This window comes from Callorhinchus milii, unplaced genomic scaffold (assembly GCF_018977255.1).
Source record: "Callorhinchus milii isolate IMCB2004 unplaced genomic scaffold, IMCB_Cmil_1.0 Scaffold1, whole genome shotgun sequence".
In the NCBI taxonomy this organism is placed as follows: Eukaryota; Metazoa; Chordata; class Chondrichthyes; order Chimaeriformes; family Callorhinchidae; genus Callorhinchus; species Callorhinchus milii.
In genome coordinates, this window is record NW_024704742.1 from 65,194,832 (window position 1) to 65,215,814 (window position 20,983).

Here is a 20,983-nt window from a genome sequence, read left to right on the forward strand (position 1 = left end):
TGTAAGGACCACTCCTGCCATGGTGGCAGGTTTACAGCACTTACCAAGAATTGGCCACAGGAGCTCAGATTAGGCCGTGGGAGCTCAGGTTTGGCCCCCGGAGCTCAGGTTAGGCTGCGGGCAAAGCTGATTTCCCACTCATGCCACTTCCATGATCCCAACACTCCCTGCGCATTGCGCATGTGTGACAGGAGCCCGCTGCCCCCGACAGTAGCAGCATTAAGCAAACAGCGTGAGAGGCCTGAGGTCTAGCTCACTGTGTGTATAGGTTAGTAGCGGAGGGGGAATATTTGTACCGCTTTTGTAGGAGAACGGTTGTAGTAGCCACACTTTTCTATTGGCCCAGACTGCAATCAATGACCGTTGTCCTGAATAGCGAGGTGCTCTGTTTACTGAAGCAGACAATCTATCTTTTAATATAGACCATGAATGAGACTGTTAAAATGTGCCCACAATTGTGAGGTGGCTGGATTATTGAGGTGACCACAAACTGTTAAAATGTTATTGATTGTATATTTTGTGGATGAAACGGTGGAGGATTGGTGAAATAGTTACTGAAGATAGGGGTGTTTAATGTGGTTCTAAGTTGACGGTGGGAAGGATGTGGCCCTGAAATGGGAGGTTAATGTGTCTCTGAGAGATGGGCAATTGAATGTGTTGGGGGAAGAGTACACTGTCTGTCAATGTGTCTGTCCCACTCCATCGTTGACAAAGATTGAGTGGGACAGACAGCATTGAAAAGATTACGTTGGATGACGACAGCCCTTCAGCTCAACTGATCTCATCATTCCAGAAAACCCCCACAAAATACAACAACTTGCATTTATATAGTGCCCTTCACTCAGTGTAGCGTCTTCGAATATTTAACAGTGGCAGAGCCTGATATTGAATTGGGGGAAGGTGACCGTAAGCATAGCTGAAGAGGAAGATCTTCGGCACGAATAAAAGGGGTGAGCAAGGTGGAGTGATTGAGGCAGAAAGTTCCAGGGCGCAGCTGCTGAAAGAATAGTTGCCAATGGTGGAGCGGAGGGGACATGGGGGAACCTGATAAGAAGCGTACAAAAGTATGAGGGGTTTTGACAGAGCAGTACAACATTTAGTAATCCTGGAAAGAGCACACCAAATCACTGCATTTTTCATTGTAATAAAAACATTTTTCAGATTTCACTTTTTTAAAATCAGTTTTAAGATAGTTACGACCAGCAATTCAAGTTACATAATGAATAAATTAAACTGAAAACAGTATTTTGTTTCAGTTGAGAGAGATCTGGGTGGCAATAATATTGTTGAGTTCTATGATGGATAAGCAGCTTGATTTTCTATTCTGCCAAGTCCGCTGCAATAGCCATTTTACGCATTTTAAGCAGCTGGGCCTGACGTTCACGACTTTCTTCATTGCTCTGCCAGTGGTGCTCTTCAATTGAATTCTAAATAAAAAATGTACATGAGAAGAGGTATGGTTAAATATAGAATACATTCTTCTTACCAGTGATTTGCAATAATTTTGTTTTCCATTTTGGTGATTTTTTGTGCTCAAAGTAGGTGCTGGAATGGGACACTTGTTTATTTTTTGCACAAAGTGTTATCATCAGATATGGAGTAAAGCTACCTGTACTCTGCTACAACAATCAACTTAGAAACCTAGAAATCTACAGTGCAGTAGGAGGCCACTTGGCCCATTGAGGCTCACAAAGCAAGGGGATCAATACAATCCCACCGCCAGCATTATCCCCATATCCCTTCAAGTCTCTCTTTCATATGCCTGTCAACTTCCGTCTTGAATGCCACCCTACTCGGCAGGACATTCCATATCTCTACAACTCTGGATGATAAAAAAATATTTCCGAATTCTCATTTTGCTATTCTTGTGGCTATCTTATAACTATATCCTCTTGTCAGTGACTCTCCTACCAATGGAAATAATTTCTCTATATTTACCCTGATAAATTTTGTACACATCTATCAGGTGTACCTGATTCTCCCTCAACCCTCTCTGCTCCAATGAAAACAGATGCAACTTCTCCAATCTCCCCTCATAACTGGAGCCCTCTATACCCTGGATTCATTCTCATAAACCTCCTCTGCACAGCTTTTAAGGCCTTAACATCTTTCCTGAAGTGAGGTGTCTAAATACAGACAGTACTCCAGTTGTAGCCTAACCAATGATTTTTACAAACTTAACATTATTGCTCTACTTTTGTACTCTTTGCCCCTGTGTATAAAACCCAGCATGCTACTATCTTTCTTTACATTCTTTGCCACGTACAATGCCATTTTTAATGACTTAATTTTTTAATGGCTGGACTCCCAAATTCCCTTTCTCCTCATCTCCTTGCAAGATGCTGCCATTCAATATACACTCCTCTTATTTTTTCTACCAAAAGAATCACCTCACATTTCACTTCATTAAACTTTATTTGTTACTGATCATCCCATTTCTCTAATGTGTTTAAAACCTCATGCAGTCTCTTTCCATCCTCATCGGAATTCACTATGCTTCCTAGCTTGGTATCATCCGTAAACTTTGATACTGTGCTCCCTATATCCAAATCAAGGTCATTTGATATAAATGGAAAAGAGAGGTCCCAGCACAGACTACTGTGACAAACCACAAACTCACTAACTCCAACTGGAAAAGCAACCTTTTAGCACCATTCCCTGCTTTCTATCCCTCAACCACCTTTCTATCCAAACTGCCAAGTTTCTCCTTATTCCACGTGCCCTGAGTTTCTCAGCAACTTTGCGCTCAATTGAGAGTGTGCAGTTTACACTTTACACATGTGTAGTTATCTCCAGCACTTGTTAAGGCCAGAAACTCATACAGGGTTCGCACAAAACGGGCATCAGCTCTCTCTCCATTACTCAAATATATTTTTGTCCTAACACCTCCTGAGTCCTAGCCTTCAGCAGACCCAACTCTCAGCATTGTGCTTCACGTCCACTCTGCTTTGCTGCTTGCTTCATCAAAATATTGATTAAATATAATATATTCATTAATATTGTTCATTGCTTTGGTGGCTTTTGTGAATGAGATTATCAGTTACTGTCAGTCTTGTCCTGAGAATCTGTACCCATATGAATTGGGATGAGAATGCCAAAACTGATTTCACAAAGGATCCCTTCATGTAGGCTGAATTGGAATCAAAATGAAGAAACTTCTAGCCCACTCTACTGTCCAGTCCCATTTTACACTTTTGATAGCAAATTGCTGACATTTATTGTTTACAATTTTTGACCATTGAAAATTAGGACAAGTGATGTGTCTGTGGGTAAATGCAGAGTATGGTATGGTACTGAGCCATGCAGACCAGGACGATTCCAGTTTGATCTTTACTGTGTGCTGAGCTGGCTAATTTCAAGTTAGCTTCTACAATTGGCCTCTGCTCCCTTAAGATGGAGGAAAACAAGCAGTTAGGTTTCCCATTTTGATCCCAATCCACTGAGTTCTTCTGGAATGTATGATGTTGGACGAACATAAGATTGAATTTGGCAGTGACATTCATCACGATCAAATAGCCTCTTAAAACTTGCTGCCCAAACCTACATATTAAGAATTTTGGGGTGAAGAGGGCTGTGGGCACTTCTGAAATCATTATCCAGCATGAAACGGTAATTAACAAAGGATGTGTGGGGAGAGGGAAAGCAAAATATTGGATTGGTGGGTGGGGGAGGGGGCAATAAGACATTCATGGTTCTGGTAAATTCAGAGTTATACAGTAAACTCTGAATGTATCGTCACCCCAAGGGAAAAGAGCTTAGTGACTCCATATCAAGGGTGACGACATAGCCATGACTCCTCCATGACCACTAGGGGGCGCTGTTGCAAGGAGAACCCACACCAACACACACAGCGCTTTTGATCCATGTTAATTTTTATCTTTATGTCATTTTGTAAATGCAGTTACTGGTGTATTTCAGGGCAGTTTTTATTGTTAGGAGGTAACAGCTCAAATCACCATTAAAAGCTTTCCTTCAGCAGGAACAGAAATGCTGGAAATCTACAGAAGTTCAATTAGGATCCAAAAGAGAATAATTATGTGCATGACATCAGAACTTAACTGGGGAGCAACGGAAGGGTTGAGACTAAATCTAGTATTGTAATCTGGAACCGAATGGAAATCAAGCTTACAACCACGCTATACAAATGTAGTTTTGTTGTTGTTGTTCCTGGTCACATGGGCAATAAATTCTTGACACGTCCTCCTGCCATGAAAGGCGCTATACAAATGTTATTTGTATTGTATTGTATTCATAAACTGGATCTTTGAGAGTGATGCTATCATGCTGTGTTTAAACATTTTTAATCATAAAGTGCATGCAAATATAGCCTGGGACAGTGGGGATGAAATATCACAGTGCAAGCCAGATTGTCATTGAATTTAAAACCATTGATTTACTGGGAACAATTAAGACACTGTACTTTAGCATGTTTCCTGTTGCCTCTGAGCTCTTTCCTTACCAACAAATTGCCTGTAGATATTTATAGACAATATTATAAAAGTGTACAATCAGTCAAGGAATGTGAAGCAGGGAAATTGATTTATATTTCTTGCTCCTCCTGTCCAACGAGCTGCCTGAGAGCTTTCCAGGGACTGTCGAGAAGCAGAACGGACACTTCACACTGTTGCATTTAGATCAATGTGGTGTCAGCAGCAGAGCTCCAGCAGCAAAATGCCATGAAAGTGCAGGAGAAACACAGCACTAGCCAGGTATAATGGAACTAATAAGTTGAATGAGAGCAATTTCTGTTCATGCATTTTAGTCCTGTAGCAATGATTAGAGCACCCGCTTCGCAAGCGAGAGGACCCGGGTTCAATTCCCAGGTGGGGCAAACCTTAGGCACATTTCCTTACTCCACATGCCTCTGTTTACCTAGGAGTAAGTAGGAACCCGGTTGTTAGTCGATTGACAGATTGCTTTTCCGGTGGGGAACAATCCCTTCAAAAAAAATAATAACTTGGTCACTCAATCCACGACTGTTTGTGGGACACTGTTGTGCGCAATTGGCTGCCACATGTCTCCCACAGAATATACAGTCAATTTACTTTACAGTATATTCTGTGAATCGCTTTCAGATGTCCCAACAACAATATAAGGTGCTATATCAAATGAAAGGACTATTATTATTTTAAAAGAAAATTATACTTCCTATTAACGGAAAAGAGTTCATGGAGAATATTTTACCTGCTTTGAAATTTTTCTCCTCATAAGTCTTGACCATTCATTGTGCGTGACAATCTTTTGGGGCACTGTCAGTTTCTGACGCTCCTTTTTTCTCTCCTTCAGTTTTTTTTCCAGCTCAGCCAAGCTTTGGTCGCTCGCTACCAGACTGGAATGGGACAACATCTTGATTTCCTCCTGTCTGTTAGAAAATAAACTTGGATTTCTGATTTTAGCTTTACTCCAGATAGTCAATGCAAGTCATTTCAACAATAAATTCTAAATAATGTGCAAATGTACCTATTTCTATATATACATGTACACTTTCTGTACCCGCTTATACTCTATTTTCATTGCTGTGCTGTGATTTTACAACAGAAGAAGGCCTTTCAATTCATTTTTCTTGTTCCTTGTTTTTCTTTTGGGAGGTGTTGCACTCCTTAGAGATGGTATCTAATCTCAATGTATCTAATTCTTAATCTACACAGTCAATCCACTTTACAAGATATCCTGTGAAGTGCTTTGAGATGTCTCAACAACGTGATCAGGCGCTATATCAAATGCAAGGATTATTTATTATTTATTTATCCGTTTTCCCTCTACTTTTGCACTGCACTATATGTTGGTCAAGAATAAACTACTCGGTTAATGCTGACTATAGTGACTATCCTCTGAGGGTGGGGGTGAGGGAGGGGCTGGCGGCTTGGTTAGTGGCGTCTCCTTTGAGTGGAAGTGGCTTCAAGGTGACATGCCTGGCAATAGAAAGTCAGAATGGAACCAGCTTGCTGTCGTGGTCTTGGTAGTCCTGTTCCTGAGCTACGTGGGTCCACAATGTTCCAGGGCACTGATGATGACAGCACAGCCAGCCTGGCTCATCAGCAGTACCTGGTAGGGCAGACAATTCACTGAGGGTAGGAAGTATTCCCACTCAGCTCCTGTTAGCCCTGCAAGCCAAAACCCTAACGGGTAGGGTGGTCCTAACTGAACAAGCAGCAGGAAAGCAGACATCCGGCTGACCCCCAAAAATGCTGACTTCAGCCCATCTGACCTCATTCTTCAGAACACCCACCCTACTGTCACCCCATCAAGCTGCCTTTTAAATGAGTCCAGTGTTCTGGTCTCTATCTGCTGTCATGTTTTTAGCTTGTGCCTTATAATTAACACCATCTATTGACATGCAACATGCTTCAGCAGTAGAGTGTAATAAAATACAATTTACATTGATATCACACTTTTCAAGGACGCCTCAAAGCACCTGCTAGCTGGGCCCTCATGCTGGAAGTGGGAATAAAAGTTATAGGGAGGGGAAAAGTTCACCAAAAGCATGTTCAGAGAGAAATAAACGTTTTGAGACGTACTGAGAAAGCAACAAAATTTCAGTCATACCATAATGGTTTGTATATTAGATTATTACAACACAGAAATGGGCCATAAAGTCTGCACGTTTCCACTCGTGGTTGCTCTATTCGAGCTATCCAATCTATAACCTTTAAAACCATGGCGTTTGATAAAGGAATGGCGAGTTGTCAGAATGAAAACATCTGCAGTTGGATAAAACACAGGGTAAAATGGTGATGGAAAGGGCCCTGTATGGTACCTGTCAATTACTTTCTTGCTCCAGACTCCTCTGTGCAGGGAGATTTTTTCCAGTTTATCCAAAATAAGCTGTTCCTTAGCCATTTTCTCAATCATAATCTTGCCTCGCTTTTCCTCTTCTGCCTTAGCTCTTGCTTCCTTCAACAGGCCTAAACGTTCTCTTAACTCTGTAAATGACATCTCGTGCAACATAAAACCAGGTGTCTGGAAAATGAGGAAAGTATTCTACATGTGAGATAACTTAGGTACAATTGTAGGATCTGAATTTAATAATCTAGTGCTTTATATAAACTGTAAATTACACATTCAACTTATTTAAAGAGAATAATGGGTAACTTCAGAATGAGGTTAAAAAGATCACTGTTTAAAAGCTTATTTTCATAGAGGTGACAAACAGTAGCAAAATTGCAAATGGAGTTTTTAACAATGTCATATACATCAATGCCTGAAATATGAAAAAAATGGGAAATATAAATGATTACAAAACAACAACTTGGATTTATATAACGTCTTTCAAGCTGGATATTAAGAGTAGTTTGCAGTGTATTGATGAAGATGTCAGAGACAGGACAGTTCGGTAATGAAAACAGAATTCTGTTGATGAGTTCAGAACTCAGACAGTTGTATTGAAGGAGAAATTGAGTTCAATACAAGTGGTTTTGTGGAGGCTACAGTCAGAGATGATATCGTGGATTATGGATCAAAGATTTGATTAATATCCACAATATCTGTTGGACACTGAGGTCAACTAGGATTTTGTAGATTAAAGAAGGGAGTTTTCCCCCAATAATAGTGAACTTTTGATAGGAGAGCCATTAGTCCAAGGCTATTGCAAAGTGCCTGGTTATCAAAGAACTATTAATAACATTTCATTTATTTTTAGCGCTCCTAGAATTTAGTATTTATGCTCATGTATTATTTATTTCAAGCTGTGAATTGTTTACAGTCTTTGTTAATAAACACAGTACATTTACATTCATTGGCTAAAGCCTGTGTCAGAGGGGAATACTTCTGAAATGGTAAATAGGACACAGTTATGAACTAGCAATACATTAAGTTTTGAAAATTGCATTGTTGTATAGGACGCTATTATTTAGGACTCTATTTATATAGCGTCCTAAACAATCCTAAACTCTATTAATAATAGGATGCTATATAAATCCAAGTTGTTGTTGTAATTCTTTATATTTCCCATTTTTTTCATATTTTAGGCATCGATTTTTGTGACAAAAACTGTTGTCACCTGGAAAAGGGCACAGTATTATTTTCTAAGAGACTTGGTACTTTTATGTGAATTGGGTGCACAGCTTAAGCTAAGAAAAGCTTCTGAAAACATTTTAAATTGTAAGGATAAATAAGAACATAGAATTAGAAAATGCCATTTGGTCCATCCTTCTTTTTCCAGATGTAGAATTCAATCATGAACTACCCAGGTATTTATGCTGTGGAGGAGAGTTACTGGACCATTTCTCACTATTATAAATAGAACAATTTATATTATCTTGGTAAACAGCTTATAACTGCTACAAAATGTTACCAGCATCATAAAACCAAACATGTATAAATCAATTTCCACTGGTTCAATGCCTTTAATTAATTCTATGTCTCACCAATAGAAGAAAGTTTGTATAAAGTGAATGGATTTTTGGTGAATATAGTTTGTTTCTAAAAGCAGAGTTGAATGTAACAGCTGTCCTGAAACACATTCAATAACAAACTGTTCCTGAAACACATTCAATTCAATAACAATCAAGTTTAATCTGAATTGTACCTTTCATTTTTACACATGCTCTTTGCTTTGTGACTCTGTTGTAAATTAAGCCAAGAGATGCACTTCTATTTAACTTGCCTTTTAATTATGTGCTGTGCAATGTAAGTTAATAGCATGGCTTTCATCATCATTCGGCAGCGTGCTGAATGTGACTGATTCTGCTAAACAACACTGATTGGTAGTGGTGATAGTGTTGGAAATGTTACTGCTCAGGGCTTTCTTTCACATTCATCTGCATTATCTGTCAAGTTAAAGTCAGTTTCACAAATTCAGCAGTATAGTAGGATTATTTATTATAGATTGCAAGTCACCCTTCTGGCAGTAAGAAAGAACCCCCAGACTCCAAGATCCACAATGAGATGCTGAGAGAGAGCAGAGGACTGGCAGTACCCGCATGCTATGTAAGTAGACTGGAGATAACTGTTTCTGTGAAGAAATAGTTATAGGTTATGTAAATAATGGTATCATATACACGGATGGAAATATGTTGAAGCTAATATGTATATTTACATATGAACATATTGTAACTCAAATTTCCATCACATGTGGAAACCCATTACCTGCTTAAGAGTCTCCAAATCAAACTTGATCTATGGTTTCTGTTGTTTAATATGCAAAGCACACTCTCTCCTGAGGATTTATGCATATGTCGGCAATAACCAAAGCTCTGGGCCCCAAAGCATGCATTGCGGTACCACTGAATTTGTGAAACTGACTTGAACTCAAGTGTAAAAGAGAGCCCTTTTAAACTATTCGAGCTTAAACAAGGTTGTGGGTTCAAGCCCCATTGCAGTGTTAGAGGAGGACTGAAAACCTTCTTGAATCCAGTCTTAGTTTTGGAAGCCAATTTTCTATATTAGTCAAAAAGAATAATTCTTTAGCCTTAGAACATGAGAAACTTCAGACCCCAAGTGAGGACAGGGTCGGGTTTAACTTTGTTGGCTTTTACAGATGTAGTGTCATCTGTGCGAGGAATTGTAACTGAGGCCAATCCTGTTGTCTTCCAAAATTGCATGTAGTTTCCAGCAGTAGCGATCAGAGGAAGGAACCTTGGCAGATTTTCCATCCATAACTGGCCGGGGGGGGGGGGGGGTCCATTGTAGGCAATTGTGACTACTCTGACTACTCTTCCAACTGAGATCAGGTGACATGTATAGCATACTGATACCAACCACATGATGCTTTTTTATTCAAGGGGGATGTATGCCATTTTCTGGAATGAGAAACTAGCATTTTAGGAACATAGGAATTAGGAGCAGGAGTAGGCCATTCTGCCCCTCAAGCCTGCCCCACCATTCAATAAGATCATGGCTGATCTTCTAACCTAACTCCATCTGCCCACCTTATACCCATATCCCTTAATCCCTCTATCCTTTAGAAGTCTATCAATTTCAGTCTTGAATATGTTCAAAGGCTGAGCATTTACAGCCTTCTGGGGAAGAGAATTCCATAAATTCACTACCCTCTGAGTGAAGAAGTGTTTCCTCAACTCTGTTCGAAAGACCCTTATTCTTAAGACTGTGATCCCTAGTTCTAGATTCTCCTACCAGAGGGAAACAGTCTCACACTGTCTACTCTGTCCAGCCCCATAAGAATCTTATATGTTTCTATAAGATCACCCCTAATTCTTCTACATTCTGGAGAATATAAGCCTAGTTTACTCAACCTATGCTCATAGGTCAAAGCCCTCATCCCAGGAACTAACCTAGTGAATCTACGCTGCACCCCCTCTAAGGCGAGTATGTCCTTTCTTCGATTAGGATTTTATTAAATTCTGGATTTAAGAACTCTCCTGCAGTGCACACTATTCTCAGTGCATGCACACATACCCACCATCTCTGCCTCACTTCAGCTAATGACAATAATAACTAAACCATTAGATTCTTTGCACTAACTTTTAAATAAGTTCCATGGAGCCTCAATGTACTGTGATTTGCAGCATGTATATTATAAACAGTGTCTATAGAGATAGTTCTACATTCCATGTGAAACATTTTTCGTGATTAATAGCTGAGGATGCTTCAGCTTTTCACACTCCAATACGTACATGGGTTAAATCCAAGTAACTGTGCTTTGGTGCCGGTGAATTTTCAAATGCCCGAATCTCACAAATCAGATCATATTTCCTCTTAAATTCTGCCTCAGCTTTATCTAAAGCCTGTTGTTGACGTTCTCGTGACTCCTTATTGATTTCCTGACCTGGAAACAAGAAACAACAGGTAACAGGGGATTGTGTTTTACTAAAGATCTGAGAACACTTCTTGCTTTCCTTCAATGAGGGTAAATTCAAGTTGACTCCAAGCTAACATTTGCAACCAGCTTCAGAGCAACATTTTAATAAAAAAATGTCAATGCTCAACTGCAAGTACACAATCACTACACTTTACAGAAACTTTACAGCAACATTATGAAGCGCTTTGAGAGGTTCTCGATAGTTATTGGTGCTATAACCAAACATCAATGCAACACTCTGACACTAGGTGTCATGTGGCTGCTAACTATTCACATGCTATTCACATGCTACATCTTGAAATGTCACATTGGAACAAGTGCACCTGTTTTTTTTCATACCGTTTTCAGTATCTTAAGATTCTCAGGGCTTCTGTCGAATTAACTCATTTTGACCAGTTTCTGAGGATATCAGTGGAACTGATAGTTTAAAATGGCTCACACTTGTCTAGAAAAATCACCACAATTGTTGGATACTTCTTTAAGAGTAAATTGACAATTAACAAAAGGGCCAACAAAAAGGGCAGGAAGAACCAAAGAACATTAGGAGTGGGACAAAGGGTGCGTGGTTTAGAATGGTGGATTATTTAGTGTTTAGATTGACAAATAAAGAATCTTACTGACACAGCTTTGATTTGGATCGAGTTATATTACAACAATTTTAACCTGGTTATTTCAATATTATGACACTCAATTGGCTAAAAATAAAGGCCTTTGAAATCATTCCAATCAGAGAACAATTCTGGGGATGTGGTCTAGGTTTGCAGTGCAGTGCTAGGGGAGTGCTCCAATGTTGGAGGTGCTATCTTTTGGATGAGAGCGTAACCTGACATTCTGACTACCTATTCAGGTGGATGTCAAAGATCTCATTGCCGATATTCAAAAGAGATTGGAGTTTCTCTCACTGTCCTGGCCTACAATTCTCCCAAATAAAAAATTGGTCATTTGTTTCATGGCTGTTTGTAGGACTTTGTTGTTTCAAACTGACTGCCGCACCTGCTTACAAAATGCAAACCCACTACACTTTACAGATAGCTCTTCAAAGCATTTTGAGAATTTTTGAAACAACAACAAATTTATGTAGCACCTTTCATATCAGGTGGACTTCCCAAGGCATTGGATAGTCATAGGTTTGAGCCTGAGCTGGGGGTTGGAATTAAGGAGGTTGGTGGGAGGATGACTGTACACATGTCAAAGAGGAAGGTCTTGAGACTAATATAGAGTCTATTATTATTCCCAGCTCCAGACTCAAAGGTCACAATGGGTGATCTTAAATATTAAAAACAAAATGGCCCTGGGAACACGAGCAGATTAAGCGTTAAATGTGTGATTTTTTTTCAATTGCCTCAGTTCTAGCCACAGAGCAACAGCAAGCATCAGTTTGGGGGAACGGGGACCTGCAGAACAGACAATGAGGGAAGGGGATGACATAGTAAGGTTTCCCAGACCAAATCACATGCTCCTCCCAGAACTTGGACAAATAGTGGGGAAAATAAGGGATAACACAAAATGAGGCATTTGCTGACAATTCCTGCTGAAATGTCAATTTATACCAATCACCCCAAATTCCTTGATCTCTTCCATTGTTAATGTGCATCCAGACAAATAATACAGCAGCTGAAGTGTCCAAACATTGACCTAAACACAGAAACTAACGGAGATTAGTAAAATAAGTTCCTAATTTACTCATTTATCCTCCAGGGCCATGGAGGAGTATTGTCAGCTCCTTCGTGAATGACATCTTTGAGCGCGTCAGGTTCAAGGCTTCCCAAGTGGCACAGTCCAACAAGTGCTTGACCATCACTTCTAGGGAGATGATGATAATATAATAATATATTATATTATAAGATAACACTCCAATGCAGTGCTGGGATTGTGTTATATTGTCGGAGGTGCTGTCCTTTGGATGAGACATTAAAACAAGGTCTTGCCTGCCAGTTCAGGTAGATGTTAAAGATCCTATGGCACTATTTGAAAAGAGAAAGGAGTTACTCCCGGTGTCATGGGCAACAATCTCCCCAAATAAAAATCGATCACTCACTTCATGGCTATTTGTGGGACATTGCTGCACGCAACTGAGATTTTGAGATGTTTCAATGATGTGACAAGGCACTATAAACATGGATTATTATTATTGGCCAGTCAACGTGGATAGTTCAGAATATGTGCAAAGAGAACATATTATAATAATAATCTTTGCATTAACCTTTTTGTTATATGAATCTTGAACTGCTGGAAGTTATAGCTTCAGTTTCTACCCAGGACACACACACCTGTGTCCAGAAAACTGTAGGCAAGGTGAAGGGAATATGCTACATGTCATCAGTGAGCAATAGGAGCTTTCAAGTGTATTCTCTATATCTGCTTCTCAGTTTACCAAAATAGATGTCTAGTTTAACCCCAGCAGAGCTGCTGTGTGAGGAGCCAAACAAACAAATTGAACAATGACTATTCACTGTTTTCAGCCTCTGCTGGTATTATTTTAACAACAATAATAATAATAATCCTTGCATTTGATGTAGCGCCTTATAACGTCTTTGAGACATCTCAAAACTGTAAAGGGGTTTGACTATATATTTTGTGGGTGAAACACAGCAATCCCCAGGAATTGAACCCGGGTTCTCTCACTTGCGAGGTGAGTGCTCTAACCGATACATTACAGTACTCCACAACCATGGAAATGGAATTCAAATGGCTTCAACTTTATAGAGTGTATAAATCACATAAATTACAACATCGAAGGTGGTCACTTGTCCCACTGAAACAATTCATGTGCTCTATATGCACCATGTAATCTCCATGGAAATTGGTTTTGGTGTCGCATTCATTTTGCTATAGTTATAACATTCCTTGCATTTGATATAGTGCCTCAACATGTCTTTGAGACGTCTCAAAGCGCTTCACGGAATATACTGTAAAGTGAATTGACTGTATGTTTTGTGGGCGAAACGCGGCAGTCAATTGCACACAGCAGTGTTCGACAAACAGTCATGGATTAAATGACCAAATTATTATTATTATTATTATATTTTATAAATGGTGTGTGAGTATAGTTTTCCTTCTTTTAAAGTCTGTTTTAGTTAGTCATTCACTACTCGTAAATAACCTGAATTCAAGTCACCTCATCACTTTCAGAAACAAACACACCATCTGTAGAGTTGTGCGCTGTTGAAATGTCAGAAACAATCATGCCTCTCACAGTTTTTCCTTCTTCCTACAATCTAACAGTTCTGAAAGTTAACCTAACCACTCAAATTAACTTGTTTCTCTACTAATCTCAAAATCTCAAAATCTTGCTGGCGTAGGCAATAAGGGCCTTTCCCCTAGCTTCTAAATGTAAAAGAGCCTCTTTCGGCATCTCCCACTGGATGTTTGTACATGAGAGAAGTGCAACAGGTGACGCTACCTCTCCAAAGGCAAGTGCTGTCAACTGTTTACTAGGACAAAACCCCAATGATATATCTCTCCCTCTTGCTTGTTGGTTCTGAAGCATGGACCCATGCCAGAAAATAAGAACGCAGAAAGGAGCAGGATATGAAAGAAGGAAACTTTTGCTATTTGACTTAATTCCACCCATTGAAGTGTATTTTACTTACCAAGCTTCTTCTTGTATTCCTTAAGCTTGAGTTGGGCTTGCTTTGTCTTGTCTCCTTTCATCACTCGATCCACCAGCATTTTTAGCTCCCTCTCCTTTTGAACCTGTTTCTCTGCTTTTTTCTGCAGGAGTTCTGCCATCTAACACATTAACAGAGAGAGAAAACAAGTACAATCGACATTAAAAAGTATAGAGTGTCTCTTGTCTACTCCTGGACAGGTATCTGAAAAAAAATTATTGAGGCGTAGAAAGGACAGCATAACTAAGGCCACTGTGTTGTGCAAGAATACTTTGTTGCACACTGTGGGGGAGGGATGTCTGTATCATTTTGCTTAATATGTTTTGTAAATTTAGCGAAGCAACCACCATCTCACATTTCTCCCACTTCTTCACCATTTTTTCTGGTCTGTCAACTGTGTATTTGATATGTGTGGAACCCATCACCATGCTTAAGAGAATCCAAACCAGAGAGCATGAAAAGTTCCTTGTGTCTGTGACCTTGTGAAGTGAATGTGCAGCTTCTCCTGAAGGGAATGCACACCGCTTAACTAATTTTGGAGAGTATTAAGTGCAGGTTAGCAAGAGCCAGGACCCCAGAGTGTTTTAGTGTCCGTTGGGGTACTGCTGGAGTTTAATCAGCTAAAACGTCTTAGTTTGGCACTGTATATCAAACTTTCCACGACTTGTCCAGCTGGGATCACCCTGGAAGTTGGCCTGCCCATGCCAGATTGGTTGGTCACCCACAACAGCGGGCAAACTGGACTCTCACATTTGATTTTCTCTGCCCCTTGGAGTTAGGTGCCAGCAGCCTCCACACACGGCACATGCATTCACGCTGTGGTTCAGATCTGAAACCGAGTGGGGTGATGGAACCTCCAACATCCTCCCAGTTTATGGCACTGAATGTTCATATTCCAACACTCAGTGCCATTGCTTAATTAGAAATGATCAAAAGTTTAATGCAGCACAGAAATTTTAATTCTCTGTAATTTCTATAGTGTGGCATAGTGTGCCTCCACCTTGGAGGCACTGACAGTCTGGCCATGTTTTTCCTGCAAAAACCCCTTTTACACTTACAGACTTTGTTTTTGCACTTCTGAAGGGAAGAGGGGAATGAGAGCTTGAGGCACCTGCATGGCAATGCCTGATGTAATTGTGGAAATTATGCCAGAGGCGTTACTTGTGTACAAATACTTTAGACTTTGTTCATGATCATTGTTACTGGTATATCGGCAGTGGAGGCTGAGATATGGAGGTCTGAATGACCTGGTATCTTTTTTGGTTCTGCTATACCAATTTCAGCAGTGTTGATCATAATATTAACTATCCTTAACATTCGATAGAGCATCTTTCATGTGAGCAGAATGTCTCAAAGCGTTTCACAGGATATATTGTAGGGCAGTCTGGATGTGTACTTTGTGAACAATGAATAACTTTGGACATTACATTAAAGGTTCACCTGCAGCAATGGGCTAGCCTCTGCACACAAACCTGTATCATAAAAGCAGTATTTAGAGGTCTCATGTCCACGGACTGTGATGGTTGAGATGTTCAAGGGAATTCAACCATCTGCTGTAGTGAGGATACATTCAACATCACATGTATCTGTTCTCTGCTGTTGTTATTACCTTGTGGACTTACACTGTTTTGAAGCCTTTGCTTTGCTTGTGAATGGGGCACATTGAGAGCATGGCAAGCTGTGTATTTGTACTACTAACAGAAGGTGCAGTCATGTTGCTGTTCAGGGTGATAACAACACATCACTCATTTACTGGAAGCAAGAATCTCACTCTATGTGTCTTATCAAGCCAGGAACCAGCTAAAGAGAATCAATCAGCAAATCCTTTGGCGAAAAGACAGACGCCAATGGTTACACTATCTCCTTAAAGTTAGCACTGAATTCACCCATTCAAGAGGCTTACTAATTTAGATGCAAGGCTTTCATGTGGAGTCCTGTAGCTCAGTGGTTAGAGCACTCGCAAGCGAGAGAGACCTGAGTTCAATTCCAGGCAGCGCGAAACCTTGGGGCAAGTTTCCTTACTCCACACACCTAATAATAATCCCTCCAAAACCCAAAACAATAATAAATTGGTCATTTTCAATCCATGACTGTTTGTGGGACATTGCTGTGCACAATTGGCTCCCGCGTTCGCCCACAAACATACAGTCAATTCACTTTACAATGTGTCCTGTGAACGCTTTGGGACGTCCTCCCGACGTGAAAAGCGCTATATCAAATGCAAGGATTATTATTATTATATTATTATTATTTCATACATAATACAAAACAATAATAATTGCAAACAGAAAGCAGCGTTTGAAAAAATAATATTGTGCAATTGATAATGGAACATCTCATACTTTTCAGATCTTAGGATTCATGTTAAGAAGCATTGACTAGCGCTGGTCACGCAAAACCCGAACTAGGTAACTGCAGTCACTGATAGTCCTACTTTTTTGTAGCGGGCTGTAGTGCCCGCCACAATCATGCAACAGTTTAACAGCCAGGATCAGGCAAAAACAATCTCCGAAATATACCCTTATCTTTGGATCATACAATCAGATAGGGACATTATCAGCAATGGTAATGCACATTAATGGTGCAGGTATGGCTGCAATAAGGGATTGCTTAGATTAATCTGGCAGAAGACAATGATAAAATTGTAGATGACATAATCCTTTTAACACAATCCCTGCATTTATCATACAGCTAGATATATTGATGCATATATAGGGGTCTAAACTATGTTGATTCATATCAGGAGTGGTTATTTATGTCTCTGAATGGGCAAGTACTTAAAAACTTCTGGTAACTGGAATTAACCATGGGAACTCTGCTCTCATGCAATCTACTTTCAAAATGGAGTTCCCACAGTTCAATATGACACACCTCCAGTTACTGGAAGGCATTGCTATTTGCGACTTGGAGTAATTAATAACAAATTGGGAATTACTTCAGTTTAGAAGCCAATGTGATGCACTCAGAGGTGGCAGTACTGTACCTCCTCTTTCTGCAGGGCAGCTTTCTTCTGCTTCTCCTGCATCATGGAGTGCCGCGACAGGATTGCTTCCTCGAAGTTAAGCTTCCCTTCAAGACGGCGTCGTTCCAGCTGCACCATTTTTTCTTCGCTCTCCTGCTCTTTCTTCTGCCTTTGCCATTCCAGGAACTCCGAGGGATCACGAGCCCCTTCTATCAGATCATTAATTCTGGGAAAAGCCACATGAAATTAAGCTTTGCACAGTAACTGGGTCGAGCGCCTTGCGATGTCCTCTCGACATGAAAAACGCTATACAATGTAATTTGTTGTTGTTGACCAGTACCTGAAAGTTTTCCACTATTCTTAAAAAGAAAATTGGCTTCCAAATTAAGTGGTTTTAAGCTAAGACAATGAGAAAATTCCTGCCTCAGATCGTTTGAGCATTTTAGTTTTATCTGAATGCTTCAGGACAAAATAGTTAATTGTCACAGAAAATTGCATGTTCTCTTGAATAAGGCACAAATTCTGCATCTAATGGAACATTGAGGTCACAATTTTTTTTGCATCATTACCAGACAACAATTTAAGCCTTTCCAATCTGAGATTATCTGGCCTATTGACATTACACAATATAATTTTATATAGTGCCTTTCACGTCAGCAGGATGTCTCAAAGCGCTTCATACACCTGACTCGGCACCCGAGCTGGCGAGAGGTCGAGCTGAGGAGTGTGGAGGGTAGGAAGATTAAAAGCATGATTAACAGGGAGGAAGGAGGTGAGTTAGAGGGAGTCTTGGATGGAGTTCCAAAGTGGTGGATTGGGTGGGGAAGTGAAGCAGGCTGGTGTTCGCTGAGCAGAGGTCAGATGGCTGGGTCAGTATGTTTGGAGAAGGTTGTATAAATCGGATGGGGTCAAGGCCTTGAAGGGAACTGACTGTGAGGATGAGGATCTTGAATTCAATCCACTGGGTGATAGGGAACCAAGGAGTAAGGATTGGGGTGATGGGCTTGCAGAGCCTGGTGCAAGAGTGGACATGGATGGAGTTCTGGATGATCTGCAGTTTGCGTAGAGAGGAGCTGAGATGTCTGGAGAGCAGGGGATTTGGAATAATGATGCAATGAAGGCTTGAGTCTCAGCTGCCTGGAGGGAGAGGTAGTGGTAAAGCTGAACAATGGTGTGGAAGTGAAAGAAAGCCAAATGAGTTTGGGGCTGAAAGACAGTTGGGGTCAAACAAGATACTGAGGTTCCACATGGGTTCCATGAGGTGGAGTGAGTGCACAGGTCTGAGTTGGGAATGTTCTGGCGGGAGCCAAGCATGATTATGATTTCTTACCTTACTAAAAAGTTTCCTTATCTTTACATTTCTAGAAATGCAAGAGACTGATTTGCTCTGTAACCTGAACGTTAAGTGATTTACTTTTCAGACGAATGACATGCTGGTATGCAGGTTTACCCTTATTTTATTTGTTGTAGAAACCAATAAAAACAATGGTTTGTAGAGTGAGCCCATCAAGGTAAATAACATTTTCTCTCACCTGGTTGAAAGTTGTAAATAGTAATCCTTGCCTTTGATAATAGCACCTTATCACATCATTGAGACGTATCAAAGCGCTTCGCAGAATATATTGTAAAGTGGATTGAGTGTATATTTTGTGGGCCATATTAGAGACAATATTAATGGATTTTCACCTCCCCTTCTGTTGAACTTTTTTCTCCCCACTCCTCAGATCTGTCACTCTTACATTTTCTGATTTTTGCCTTATCAGATCTTAACCCTCAGAATCCTCTGTAGCTTTTTTTAATACCTCACTTTATTTTCAGTCTTCATCTCGTTTTTGAACAAGTTTGAATCTCCCCTCATTTTCACCCTCGTAATCTTTTTTCCCTCTTTTGGTAACTTTTCAGTTTTATTTCAATGTTGCCTCTCTTTGTAAAGCGTCTTTGTATTTGCTTTGTTATTTTCACTTCCAATTTCTAATACTTTCTTATCTTATAGCTGCTAGGCCCCTTGGCAGGACACAGCAACAACTTGCATTTATATAGCACCCTTCATTGGGCAGCATCTCAGAGCTCTTAACAGTGGCAGAGCTTGACACCAAAATGTATTGTATAATCACAATAGCCAAAACGCTATTGTCAAAAAGCCATGTTCTCCACATGCCATCAAATGAGCCAAGATACAGTTAGCATTTAACCAGGTCTGTTTGTTGATAAAACTTCAAACACGGACTTCAAGATAGAGTACCTATCGAGTTCTTCTTTCACTCTGCGCTGGTAGAGGGCGCTCTCTCTCAGGATAGCAGTGGTGTTGAGTCTTATTGGAATATTATCCATCTGTTTGGTGGAACAAAAATAATCAATTCAACTCCTTTGGTGTTTTACACAATGCAATCTACAAAGCTTAATAACACAGTACATGCATATTTCAGCAACTGCAAGGTTGTCATTGGTAATAAAAACATCTTCATTCAAATAGCTGTCATTTCAGCACCATACAGCAGTGAAGCACAAGAAGTCACCAGTTAGATTCTACTTCCAGCCACATTAGTAGTTGGGCTGCTATAATTGTCCTCATTGCCTTTGGGCTACGCAGAGGAAAAGTGAGTCATGTTTTTTGTGCCTGATCATTATCCGGTTACCTCTGCTTCAAGTGAATATGTGTGTGGATGTCAAATGAAAATAGTTTTGGGCTCTGTTGTGATACCTTCCCACAGTTGAATAGTCTATAGACCCTCAATGTCATATGAAGAATGACTGCTAGGCGAGGTATCAGAGCTTAGCTGGTGTCAATGGAATTATGTGTAGCAAAAGTCACAGCATTTAAGAGAGGAGACAAAATAATCGTCATTTGCTGAAACCATAGACTGGATTAGCTGTAAATCCTAGCATCAAAGTAAAAAATAAAATAATGGATACTTGGAAGTGATTACAACGAAACACACTAAAGAGGGGATCAGGTGATATTAAATACTGAAAGAGCAGAGATTACAGTACAGCCCAGAAATCACTCCATCACACTATTTATAAGCATCCATTTTGTTTAATGTAAGGTTTCATTCTCGGCTTAGTCTAATTTGTATGTTGGCAGCAGTTCACAGTGTGCTGTGTATCCCTGATACACAATGACATTCACACTGAAAAGTAATGACCGTCACATCAATTACTGCAGCTTAAAGTGAGGAACAATGTGCTGTGGTTTCCAGGAGATAGGTATTTATTAAAATATCCAGGGATTGCTGTTGCCCCAACATGCAGGATAGTAAAATGGTATATCATCGCTGTTCTCATTGACTAATTTATTCAAGTAAGGCAATGCAACTAAAAGGTGAATGACAGAAAATGGCATTTCTAGATCACAGGAGTGCCTGCTTATAATAATAATAATAATAATAATCCTTGCATTTGATATAGCGCTTTTCACGTCGGGAGGACGTCCCAAAGCGCTTCATGGAACAAACTGTAAAGTGAATTGACTGTATATTTGTGGGCGAACGCGGCTGCCAATTGCGCACAGCAATGTCCCACAAACAGTCGTAGATTGAAAATGACTAATTTATTATTGTTTTTGGTTTTGGAGGGATTATTATTAGGCATGTGGCGTAAGGATTATTATTAGGCGTGTGGAGTCCTGTGGCTCAGTGGTTAGAGCACTCG

General features: G+C 40.1%; 1 protein-coding gene across 2 annotated transcripts in view; it reads right to left on the bottom strand.

Annotated features, from left to right (window-relative positions):
- Positions 1-1,174: 1,174 nt before the first annotated feature.
- Positions 1,175-20,983, bottom strand: part of cfap99 (cilia and flagella associated protein 99) — a 65,620-nt gene continuing 45,811 nt past the window's right edge. Inside the window, exons 10-16 of one of the 2 annotated variants that reach the window (XM_007905239.2) lie at positions 19,575-19,663; positions 17,354-17,558; positions 14,353-14,491; positions 10,575-10,726; positions 6,758-6,960; positions 5,185-5,362; positions 1,175-1,427 (exon numbers count right to left, since the gene is read on the bottom strand). In XM_007905239.2, the coding sequence (XP_007903430.1) occupies positions 1,320-1,427; positions 5,185-5,362; positions 6,758-6,960; positions 10,575-10,726; positions 14,353-14,491; positions 17,354-17,558; positions 19,575-19,663 (1,074 nt within the window). In that variant the 3' untranslated portion in view covers positions 1,175-1,319. The remainder of the gene's footprint in view (positions 1,428-5,184; positions 5,363-6,757; positions 6,961-10,574; positions 10,727-14,352; positions 14,492-17,353; positions 17,559-19,574; positions 19,664-20,983) is intronic. The other variant, XM_007905240.2, reaches the window with a different exon arrangement.